The sequence below is a fragment of the Ovis canadensis genome, chromosome 2, assembly GCF_042477335.2.
Source record: "Ovis canadensis isolate MfBH-ARS-UI-01 breed Bighorn chromosome 2, ARS-UI_OviCan_v2, whole genome shotgun sequence".
In the NCBI taxonomy this organism is placed as follows: Eukaryota; Metazoa; Chordata; class Mammalia; order Artiodactyla; family Bovidae; genus Ovis; species Ovis canadensis.
In genome coordinates this window covers 83867123-83879478 of record NC_091246.1, presented here as the reverse complement: position 1 = coordinate 83879478, position 12356 = coordinate 83867123, and the positions used below count along the sequence as shown (strand labels likewise).

At 41.4% G+C, this 12356-nt stretch overlaps 1 protein-coding gene across 6 annotated transcripts in view; it reads left to right on the top strand.

Annotated features, from left to right (window-relative positions):
• FREM1 (FRAS1 related extracellular matrix 1) overlaps positions 1-12356 on the top strand; it is a 179727-nt gene that overhangs the window by 156769 nt on the left and 10602 nt on the right. For 2 of the 6 annotated variants that reach the window (XM_069576602.1, XM_069576605.1), the window contains 7 exons: positions 464-536; positions 6239-6388; positions 7861-8099; positions 8769-8816; positions 9170-9334; positions 9519-9647; positions 10091-10206. In XM_069576602.1, coding sequence (XP_069432703.1) covers positions 464-536; positions 6239-6388; positions 7861-8099; positions 8769-8816; positions 9170-9334; positions 9519-9647; positions 10091-10206 — 920 coding nt within the window. Of the gene's footprint in view, positions 1-463; positions 537-6238; positions 6389-7236; positions 8100-8768; positions 8817-9169; positions 9335-9518; positions 9794-10090; positions 10207-12356 lie in introns of those variants that run through there. The other 4 variants (XR_011254372.1, XR_011254374.1, XR_011254373.1 and 1 more) reach the window with 4 other exon arrangements.

Here is a 12356-nt window from a genome sequence, read left to right as displayed (position 1 = left end):
AAGGCTGCGCTCTGAGCTTGCGGGATCCCTCCAACTGACCCACAGGGCAGCGCTCTATTTGTCAGGAGAGCCCACTTTTCCTTCTCTTTCTGCCCCTTCCTTTCCTTCAAGGCATCATTTTAGGACCATGCTGGGGTAGAGGGAAGGCCATGGAATAAACTGGTATCTGTAGCAAAGAGAAAAATATTGTTTAAAATTCACATTACTTTCTCCAACAACTGAATTATTAATAAAGGAGAAGCCAAAAAATAAAAAGTTTTATGTGTTCTTCCATTGATATTAGTCTAGGAAAAAAGGTAACTTTAAGGAAGTTGGATCCAAAATGATATATTATAATAAAAGTTAGTTTATGTTAGAAACAGATTTAAGAACATGAGTTGGTCTAGTATGAGATTAGACTCAACATTTCTCTATCACAGCATATTTTTGTTAAAAGAATGTCTTCTCTTTTTTCCCTCTTAAGGTCAACCAAATGTCAGCTACAGTTGGAAAGGATTTCACCATGACTCCATCTAAGCTGGTTCAGTTTGACCCAGGTACATTGTGTGTCTACAGTTTGTTTCATGTTTTTGTAAGACAGTCTAGAGACTGTGGAAAAGACAGACTATTATGCAACTTCAGCCAACTAGAACTCCTCAAGGAACAGTACTACCTCGCTTCCAGAGAGATCAGTTTGGCCTTGAGGTTTTGTGCTTCATATTTGATTTTATTACTAGTGGATATTTATTTTAAATGAGATGAAAGATCGTAACAAATAAAATGTATAAAATATTAAAGCAAACATCCAAAAATCCAGAAGAAATGCCATTAAAAAAAATGATTTAAAGGTCTGACACAAAGCTGAAATAATGTAATTGCCTCATATTTTGATGGAAAATTTCAGAATGTTATAGTCACGTGGATTCCTAAAGGCCATTTCTCAATTATCTGTCTTGGAATAGCTTGATATGAGCAGCTTTCAGGGAAAATTATTATTTAATTAGATAGCACCTATTTTGCTTTAGGGCTCTGGAAAAATTTTGCTGGGTGCAAAGTGAATATAAAAGCGTGGGGCCTACTCTCGTAGATGTTCTCTGCTGTGCTGTGCTTTGTTGCTCAGTCATGTCTGACTGTTTGCGATCCCATGGAGCGTAACCCGTCAAGCTCCTCTGTCCATGGAGACTGTCCAGGCAAGAATACCGGAGTGGGTAGCCATTCCCTTCTTCAGGGGATCTTCCTAACCCAGGGATTAAACCCATGTCTCCTGCATTGCAGGTCGATTCTTTACCATCTGACCCTGCTCAGGAAGCCTGAGAATTCTGGAGTGGGTAGCAGGGGAACTTCCCTACCCAGAAATTGAACTGGGGTCTCCTGCATAGCAGATGGATTCTTTACCAGCTGAGCTACCAGGGAAGCCCCCACAGATGCTCTATGCTTTGGGAAATACAGACATGAGAACAACTCATTGATAGAGTGCATTGGGACCCCAAGGGTACACCACTGTTCTGGCTGAGAAAAATCCTGGGAGACTCCCTAGAGGAGATAGCAGCAGAAGGGGGACTTAGCCCAAAAGACAGACATATTTTTGGCAACTGTGCCTGGCGGGAGCGCCAGGGCAGAAGCCATGCGCCCTTTCCCTGGCTGCTGAAGACGGGGGCTGGTATCTCTCCCTCACTGTACTGCATGGTTCTCTCTCTTACCCTCTGTGTGGGATAGACCTCGATCACCTGCCCAGGGGTGAATGGAAAGGCTCTGAGAGGCAGCCGGGGCTTGTACCTTTGTGCTTTTCGGCAGAGGCTATGTTCTGTACTCTGAGAATCGGCCACCTGATCAAAACTTTTGCCACTGTCTGCCACTGACCCAGGACGTTTTGGCAAAGGCAAAACAAAATTGCCTGAATACCATCACCACTCCAAAACTGATAAGTTACTATTAAACGTAGAAAAGAATGCCTTTCTGCAGTTCAGGCTTTCCTGGTGGCTCAGTCAGTAAAGAATCTTCCTGCAGTGCGGAAGAACTGGGTTTGATCCTGGGGTTGGGAAGTTTCCCTGGAGAAGGGTATGGCCACCCTCTCCAGTATTCTTGCCTGGAAAATTCCATGGACGGAGGAGCCTGGCAGGCTACAATCCATGGGGTCACAAAGAGTCAGACATGGCTGCAAGTTGTATGATGTTTGGTGACTGTATTCGCTTGCTGGGGCTGTCCTGACAAAGTATCACAAACCTGGTAGCTTAAAAACAGGAATTTGTCTCTTTACCATTCTGAAGTCTAGGAATTCAAGATTGTGATGTGGGCAGGGTTGATTCCTTCTGAGGGCTGAGAGGGAGTCTGCTCCATCCTCGTTTCCGTGATCTGATGCTCTGCTGGGATCCCTGGGCTTCCTTGGCGTCTGCTGTCTCACCCAGTCTCTGCCTTTGTCTCAGTCGGGCGTTCTTATGTGTGTCCGTGTCCAGAATCCCGCTTTTTATAACCACACTAGTCATAATAGATTAGGAGTCCACTCCACTCTAGTATGACTTCATGTGAATTGCATCTGTAATGCCCTTATTTCCAAATAAGTTTAGGACTCCAATGTAGCGATTGCTGAGTGACACAGCCTATAAAAAAAGAGACTCACATTTCATATGCAACAATCTCTGAAGCTAGGAAGGATTGAGGGCAGGAGAAAAAGGTGTCAGAGGATGAGATGGCTGGATGGCATCACTGATATAATGGACATGAACTTGGGCAAACTCCGGGAGAAGGTGAGGGACAGGGAGGCCTGGCATGCTGCAGTCCATGAGGTCGCAAAAGGTCAGACACGACTGGGCGACTGAACACCACCACCAGTGTTGTTATTGGCCTCCTTCCTATGATGCTTAAGTTTCTGATTTGCCTCAGTGTTTTCCTCAACCTGACCGCCCTTGGTGAGAAGAACTATTCCTATTATGTATTGAAGTTTACCCTTGAGTTGCCACAGATACTGGTTCTGATAAACCTCAAGGCCAAAGGACTTGCACAGGGCATTTGCACGGTGACTTGTATGCACGTCAGATTAAGGCAGGTTCGGTCTTTCCACTTTTTGAGAGGCAGGAGTCTTTGTTGTATGCCATCTTTATTACTCGCGGTCTGTTTGTGACAAGATCAGGAGTGATTTGGGCTTTGGGTAGATTTTGAGCAGTCCCCTTGCAGGTTCCTCTGGGTGAGAGAAGTACCCATTTTTCTGGAAGAGTTTGCATGCTGTTTTGAGTTAGATACTAAAGACCTCTGGAGGCTCTAAATAGTTAAGAGGTTAGAGATTATTTAAACATTTGAAGAAAATAAGTAAACATAGTTTATAAATGAAAAAGAAACAGCACTTGGCTGCCCATTGTTTTGGAGCTCATTAGCCAGAAACTTTCATAAACTGTTATCTTCCTTTAGAAAATGTTACATTTCCCCCTGTCCACTGATCCTGCAAATACTTACTTATTCCCACGTTGTTAATCCTTACCTCTTTCAGATCTGATGTCTTCATCCCCATTCCCACCCCTTTTACCCAAAGTAATCTGTTTATTTCTTTAAAAGCAGCAGCTTCCATGCTTGGGGAAGAAACAGAGACTGAGAAATCAGAGTGAATATTTTAAGGTTGGAGAGCTCTTGGAGGAAGCTGAAGAGAAACTGAGGGACTTTTTAAAGCTCTAGTGATCTATACTTGCCTTGCAGTTTTGCACCAAATCGAAAACAAACCCTGACTACTTGGCATCCTGTGATTGTGTCTAATCTTGAGTCAAAGTGCAAATATTCTTAAGAAAATGATTGTTTTCCTTTAAAATAGGTGTTCTTGAAGGCTTTGCTGCATTCTTAATTGAGACTTCACTGTGCCTAAGAGTCAAAATGTTTTCCAAAGGAAGAGCTCTCTCATGTGGCATTTGCAAAAAAAAAAAAAAAAAAATTGAGAAAATGTCTTTCAATAGTGAAATCTGTTTTGCAGGAAAATATCCAGGAATTAACTCACTCTGTAAAGTGGGCTCTGTCTGCATAACCTGACACTTCTTTTTCCTCTTCAGCACCTTTTGTTTATGGGAACAGGGGGCCAGTTCAAGCCTTCTGAAATTGTTTATAGTCACTGTGCTTTCACAAATACTTTGCACCTTGAAGGTGGGAGAGGAAGGAAAAAGAAAGACTAAGAAAATTCTTATTTCTAACCTCATTAACCAAAAAAAGTAGGTCCTATGTGCACACCTGGTAGACATAGAAACAGAGTTGAAATGCAGGCAAACAAATCAAAAGTACTTCAATGAAACTTAGAATAGACTTTCTCTAATTGTATGGTTCTACTCCATAAGGTTTTAAAAAACTTTAAGGGGTTTTCTTTAAAAGTGGGAGGATGGGGGTACTATAATTTAAAAAAAAATTCTTAAAATAAGAGGGCAAATGGTTGAAACTTGGAAAAAAAATTTTTTGTATTGGATTTTTGTTTGACCACTGCTTAACTTTATGGGCTTTGAGAGTCAAAAGAGCTCTCTAATTATTAAAAGCCCTAGTATTCATATGCTTTCTTCATTGTTAAGTCTCTTTTCATGCCAGTTGATTACGACAGCTACCTATGTGGACTCTCAACTTCTAGCTTCTTTGCTTGCCTGCCTGGACCCCTGAATCTTCCCACATAACACTTTTCAGTTTCAGTTTTCTAAGACACCCGTTTTCAAGAGCCTTCCTTGCTGCCTGTGGTTTAAAGTCTGAATCTGACCACCGAGGGTCCAGGGCTGTCTGCAGTCGGGCTACAAGATGTCAGTGCTGCCTTACCACCTCTCTTCCCTGGCAAGACCCCTCTACTGCAGCTAGCTATTCTGCTCAGCCCTCCTGATTAAGGCCTCTGTTTTGCTCATGTTCTTTTCCCATTCAGCCCTCCTGGTCCTTCCAACTCTGGAGCCCACATACGTGTAGTATTTACTGTCTGTTCTGTATCTGTTGGCAGATGAGAACAATGAGAAAAGAATTCAGATTTTTAGATGAGAAGGCTAGAAAAAAACATGTTTAACTATTTATGTAGATGAGTTCATGGGAGTGGTAAAGAATCTGCCTGTCAATGCAGGAGATGCTGGTTTGATCCTCGGGTCAGGAAGATCCCCTGGAGGAGGGCATGACAACCCACTCCAGTATTCTTGCCTGGAGAATCCCATGGACAGAGGAGCCTGGTGGGCTACATACAGTCCAGGGGTTCGCAAAGAGTCGGACACAACTGAAAGACTTAGCACATAGAAATACAAGCACTTGAATAGCTGATGAGTAAATGACCCAGAATAAAGTTTCAAAACCTAGTTCTTGAATCTTACACCATAAGTTTATTTTTCCCTCTTAAAACTGAGCCTTCTTTTTCCACTAAACAATACTTTCTTTTCTTCCTGCCAACTCTTTTTCTTCTAAATAAACCCTTGGGGCAGATGTCCTGCTATACATGTCGTGGAAAATGGTCAGGATTCGACAATCTCTGAAGTTTCTTCCAACATTAATTTTGTGTTTCCGGGGTTGCTTTGCATCCCATCTGAGTGGTGACAGGATGGCTGGAGATACATTTGTAACATCAGAACTGTTTTGTATTAAGTTCGTAAAGTTACTGTGATCCAAGCTTGATTGTAACTGCCTGAACAGAGGCAGACAGAAAGAGAGAGAAAAAAAAAAAAAAAATTGGCTCCATCTATTTCTAGAACCCCTCAGCCTATAAATTCTCCACAGGAGGATATCAAACTCTGGGGTATTACATCATCAGAAAAAGCATTTGTGGGCTACAAGTATCTCAGGGAGTAGGGCAGCCGATGGAAGCAGCTGTCGTTAGAAATCAATCATTTCAAGGGCTCCATGAATAGCGTGGAGTACCATCCAATAATCACTTCTGACTGCATCAACATCTTAAGATTTTTCAAACTATTAAGATTTTAAGATTGCAGTAGTTGTTTATTCTTAAGATGAGAAGGGGCAGGTCAGGAAAAAATTCTCAGAAAAAAAAAAGTCTTGGGGTCTCAACAGCTCACCATTTTTTGTTCATCCCTTCCCTAATGCAGCTTGCTTTTTTTTGTTACAGTGTTTGCATTTAAACGGAATCATCATTGTCCAGGAACAAATGTGGTCTTTTAATATTATTTGGGAGAACAGCAGGACTTCAGCAAGTTGGTTGCAGTACAATGGCTCACTCAGGCTACTGCAGTCTGGCTGCAGACGTGTTAATTAATATATTTCGCTGACACCTAGTTGATTGAAATAGCAATTAAAGAGTAATTAAAATGTTTACTTCTTGTAGGAATGTCAACTAAGATGTGGAATATAGCAATTACCTATGACGGATTAGAGGAAGATGATGAGGTCTTTGAAGTAATTCTGAACTCCCCTGTGAATGCGGTTCTTGGCACAAAGACAAAAACTGCAGTGAAAATTTTGGACTCAAAAGGAGGTATTCTTTTGATCCTCATCTTGAAATCACGAGCAGTCTTGGCACTGTAGCTGCTTACTTTCAACAGCCAGTGTGCTGGATAACGCTTTCAAATCAAAATGCTTAATTTCTTGTCAAGAAAGCAACCTCAGTCATGATGTAGGCCCTTTATTCTGCTTTCTGCTTCATGTGGCTTTCCTCCTGCTAAGAACGATCGTTTGAGAAAAGCAACAAGTCAGTGCCTCATTGTTTTTTTTTCCCTACCCGTTTGTTGTTCTCACCAAGGGGGAAACAATGTTGGTGAGAACCTATCGACAATTATTTCCCTGCCCCGAGTTTGTAGGGCTGTAATTATCTTCCTCTGTGGAAGAGAGCTCTTAATGCCTAAAATCTGAGCCCTCGCTGTAGTGTGACCATGAAAATTCTGAGGGAGGAAGGAATGGGAGGAAAATAGATGTGAAAGGTGCAGCTGGCGTGGGGATTCAGGAGCAGCTGGAGAATATTAATGAATAACCTTGGGTTGCAGAGCCAAACAGGTCCTGGATGGTATATGCTAAAGAACAACCTGTGAACTAAATAAAGATCAGCCAAAGTCCTTGGTACGCTGACTTTTTCCTGCCAAATACCCTCTACTTATTCGTCTTTTTAGCGTTTGACAAGTGTCCAGTTACATGCTTAGTCTTACACTCCAATTTTTACACCTGTCATTCCCTATGGGCCATATATTTTTCTTCGCTTAATTATCTCCACTTCTCTTTCTCATTCTATGGTAAATATAGGCACTTTCCTCTTTCCTTTACCGTACTCAGATTTCCACATCTCTTTGCACCACCTTGCCTCACCAAATTCTTTTTTTTTTTTTTTTCCAGTAGACTTTTCTGGTCACATTAAGTACATAAACAGATGAAGTACACACTTGACGCATGAAGAAGCTATCCAAATGTGCCTCTGGGTTTAGACTTTTTTCGTACTAGTTGGCAATATTTCTAATCAAAGGAGAGCCATTAAGATGGACTGAATCTTTGCTCTAACAGCTGAATGCTCATCTGAATAACTGGTACCTGATTTCACTAACATCTTCCAACAATTCCAGTTTCTACCTATGGAGACGGTGGAGAGGGTGAACAAGTAAAAGTGTGTGTGGAATGACACTTGATCAGGGAATAAACCCAATAATATGGAGGCGTTCTGTCGATGTGAAATGAAGGCAGTCTATTTCCCAAGTAGATGGGATGATTATAAAATCACCACAATGATTTTCATCTGTGGTTTGTGAAATCCATTTCATGACTCATAATCACCCTGTAGACGTGCAAAAGGGCATAGCTTTCCTGTATGGAAACTGATGACGAGTAAAGGGATTTCTGGCAAATGGCAGCAAGACAACATCTGGCGGGAAAACCATCCATCTGAATTTAGTGACAAGCTTCGTCGATGTGATCACTTACCTGTTTGTGTGAAATGAACTGACCTGCCATTTTGTGTGCCACCAGGGCAGTGCCATCCTTCATATGCCTTCAGTCCAAACATGCCCAGTGCAAGGGAGAAGGGCGTTTGGCACCTGCTCTCCCCAGGGGCTTCCTCACCCACCACTTCTGGTGTCTTTCATCTGGAAAGAAGACCCCTTCCAGCTTCCGAGCAGCTAGCAGTCACCAGGGGTGACGCCCTGCAGGACTTTGGTTCTGAAGATCTTTCTCCAGTGAAGCTTAGGACCCGAGGCGACGGCAAAACAGTAAGGATGGGGACCTCCTGGGTTTTGATGTGTGGAGTGCAAATGAAAGGGATCAAAGGATCTTAATAAGCAATCTCAAATGCTGAGGAAGCTGTTTTGGTTCTCACAGTGAATGGGGGCCATAGAGATTCTCATGGTTCCTTGGACCATTGTGAAGTGGCCTTTACATACAAACATCAGCATAGTTCATTAATTGTACCGACTAAAGTGATAGATATTCTGACTCATCCATATGATTTCTGCTTTGGTTCCTGTTGTGATCAACACACATAGGGAATGACTCGTGGTCCTGAAAAAGAATGAGATTATTTGGGTGTGGAAACCATGGCTTTGAACTTACTAGCATAGCATTCTCACCGGGCATACACTCATGAGTAAGTGTGTATGTGTGTGTGTGTGTGTGTTTCTTGGACCTCTGTGCACTATAGATGTACCAAAAAAATAAGGATGTCTTTTCTAACTGGGACGAAGAATAGATGAATTGACACTGATAAGCTGTGATTAGTCCAGTGACTTTTAAAAATTCCAATTATTTGGGCCTGGAAAATCTTTTAAAAATATGTTTAGAAACTTTTAGTTACTAAAAAATCTTATTGGAAGGGTTTTGCCCTATTACTAATTATTATTCAAGCCAATTTTGTCCCTATTTATTTCTTCTCTTGATTTCAGGTTCCTCCATCCTCTGTTTATAGAAATAGAACAGACATCATCTATAACGTAAGCATATATAGTATGTAAGCAATGTGTGTTCTCAGTCACTCAGTCATGTCCAATTCTTGGCAACCCCCGGGCCTGCCAGGCTCCTCTGTCTGAGTCTGAGAGAATTCCTAAATTTTTTGTATTTATGGATGCAAAATATGTAGTGAAACTACCTTTCATAACTTTTATATTTATATATTTTCCTTAAAATCCTGTTTGAATTTTGTGTGGAGGCTTGGGTGGGCAGGAAAAAATCCTTTTATCTCTTTATTTTGATCCAGGTTTTGGATTGCCTGTTTTTACAACAAATGCTTTTGTTTGCTGTCTTGTCGTTTGTTTTGTCTTGATTGTTGTTTGCTGATTTCCTCAAGTATCATGGGATGATTTCCCTGAAACTGGAAGGTGACAGCTCCCCAGCTCGCAGAAGGAAGGCCAACATATCCATTATTAGTGAGCCCCAAAAGACAACCAAAGTGGCAGAACTGCCTCAAGCCGATAAGGAGGAATCCACAACCGGCTCACACTTCCCCAGACAGGTATGAAAATCTCTTCACTTCCTACTCACCTTACAACAAGCTGTTTCCTGGGCCGGAAAACAGCCTTCAAGTTTGGGGACAGTTTACTCAGTTCAAACACTATTCAGCAAATGACGGCCTAAAAGAGGTAACAGTGTGATCAACTTACAGGGTGTCAGATCTAAATTACCTTTCCTTCCCATAGGACCTGTTGCCCTCATTCCCAAAGAACTGCACGCTGGAATTAAAGGGACTCTTCCACTTTGAAGAAAGCCTCCAAAAACTGTACAAGTGTGATGGAATTGCCTGGAGATCCTGGAGCCCCCACACCAAGGTGGGACACAGGCCGAGCAGTCACATCTCTTTACTTGTAGCCAAGTCCCATCATAACCCGGGAGAGGGAGAGGAGGCGCCCTGTCCACTGGTGTTTCTTCTGCCTGCTCTGCTATGCTTTGAGGCGGAAGAGGAAAAGATGGCCAGGTGATGCTTTAAAAATCACAAAACACAGTAGTTAAGTACTACAATTTAAAAAGAGACTTACTTATTTTATTCAATTATTATAATGTTAAACATGTAAAACTAAAACATGGCTGACTTTACCAACATGTCCCATAAGAAGCCATTGCATTTCTCAAAGTGGAGAATGGGGATTAGGGCTGACCTCCTTGCTAGCGACAAAATTATTTTCATTAGAGGACTCACAGGATTCTCTATGTTGAGAATAGACTCTAGGTTGTAAAGACCATTATGATGTGAGCATGGACAACTATTTTTCAGGAGGTGGAAGATAAATCCTGCCCCGCTGGGTGGCACCGTCATTCAGGCTACTGCCACTCCTTGATCACAGAGCAGAAAGGAACATGGACTACAGCTGCCCAAGCTTGCAGAGAACAGTAAGAAACCCCATTTCTCATTTGGCTGATGCTTCTTTGTTAATATTTCTGTTTTCTCATGGAACTCTAGTGTTTCTTCATTCATTCAAGTGTTGAGTGTCTAACATCTACCTGGCTTTGTTTTAGGAGCTTGGAGGGAGTTCTGTAGTTCAGAACAGATTTGGGCTGACCTTAATGATCTGTCTTTTATGATAAACTGTGCCGATGTCACAGGTTTATTTTTTAGCCTCTCCATCTCAAACTTTTGAAGAAAGCAGATTCTCTGTGTCAGCAGCATGGCAGAGTCTATCATTTATTAATTAAACAGGAATCCCAGCCCACTGATTTGGAAATATATAGCAATGAAAGATCTCATAGCAGCAGGCCTGTAACAATATAAGAGGTGCTCATGGTTATGAGACCAGACAGGTTGGACAAAGTGTGATTAGCTAACAGAACACTCAATGAAAGATGACTTGTGGTCAAATATTGACAAAATTTATCCACTTACAACATAGTCAGTCTCAGTGATTTTAGCCATTCTAGTGGCTGTAAGGTGATGTTTTATTATGGTTTTAATAAATACTAATGCTACTCCATAATTGCTGATTTATCCCTCTTCCTTTGCTACTTTGAAAACCATGAGTTTGTTTTCTGTGTCTGTGACTCTATTTCTGATTTATAAAGAAGTTCATGTGTATTATTTTTTAGATTCCATATATAAGTGTCTTTGCTTGACTTACTTCACTTAGTATGATAATCTCTAGGTCCGTCCATGTTGCTACAATTGGCATTATTTCATTCCTCTTTATGGCTGAGTAATATTCTATTGTGTGTATGTCTTCTTTATCTTCTTTATCCGTTCATCAGCTGATATACATTTAGGTTGCTTCCATGTCTTTGTTTTTGTAAATAGTGCCACTGTGAACATTGGGGTGTATGAATCTTTTCAGTTTAGAGTTTCCTTCTTTTCCAGACACGCCCAGGAGTGGGATTGCTGGGTCATATGGTAACTCTAGTTTTAAATTTTTGACGAGCCTCTGCACTGTTCCCCATAGTGGCTGCGCCCAATTTGCATTCCCACTAACAGTATAAGGGGGTTCCTTTTTCTCCCCACCCTCTGCGGCATTTATTAAATATAAGCTTTTTGATGTTGGTCGTTCTAACCCATGTGAGGTGATACCTCATGGAGTCACATTTCACATAGCAACACTGAGCACCTTTCCATGTGCTTGTTGGCTATTTGTGTGTCTTCTTTGGAGAAATGTCTTTTTAGGTCTTCTGTTCATTTTTGATTGGGTTGTTTGTTTTTGATATTGAGCAATATAAGCTGTTTATATATTTTGGAAATTAATCCACTGTCAGTAGCATTGTTTGCAAATATTTTCTCCCATTCTGTAGGTTGTCTTTTCATTTTGTTTATGGTTTCCTAATGAGCCTCGGTGGCATAGCAGTTAGGCAGACGGGCAGGTGGACAGGCAATCTGGCTCCGTAGGTCAGGAGTTCGAATCCCAGGCTTGGCCCTTTGATCTTCCCTGGTGGCTCAGAGGTTAAAGCATCTGCCTTCAATGCAGGAGACCGGGGTTCGATCCCTGGGTCAGGAAGATCCCCTAGAGAAGGAAATGGCAATCCACTCCAGTATTCTTGCCTGGAGAATCCCATGGACGGAGAAGCTTAGTAGGTTACAGTCCATGGGGTTGCAAAGAGTCGGACACGACTGAGTGACTTCACCTTGCTGTGCAAAGGCTTTTAAATTTAACTAGGTCCCATTTATTTATTTTTGCTTTTGTTTCTGTTACTCTAGGAGACAGATAAAAAAATAGTGCTGAGATTTATTTCAAAGAGTGTTCTGCTTATGTTTTCTTCCATGATTTTAATAGCATCTCTTCTTAAATTTTAGATCTTTAATCCATTTTGAGTTTATTTTTGTATATGATATTGAGAATGTTCTATTTTCATTCTTTTACATGTAGCTTTCTGTTTTCCCAGCACCACTTATTGAAGAGACTATCTTTTCTCCATTGTATATTCTTGTCTAATTTGTCATAGAGTAATTGACCATAAGTGTGTGGGTTTATTTCTGGGTATTCTATCCTGTTGTATTGATCTATGTATCTGTTTTTGTGCCAGTACCATATTCTGCTGATTTCTGTAGCTTCTGTAGTCTGAAG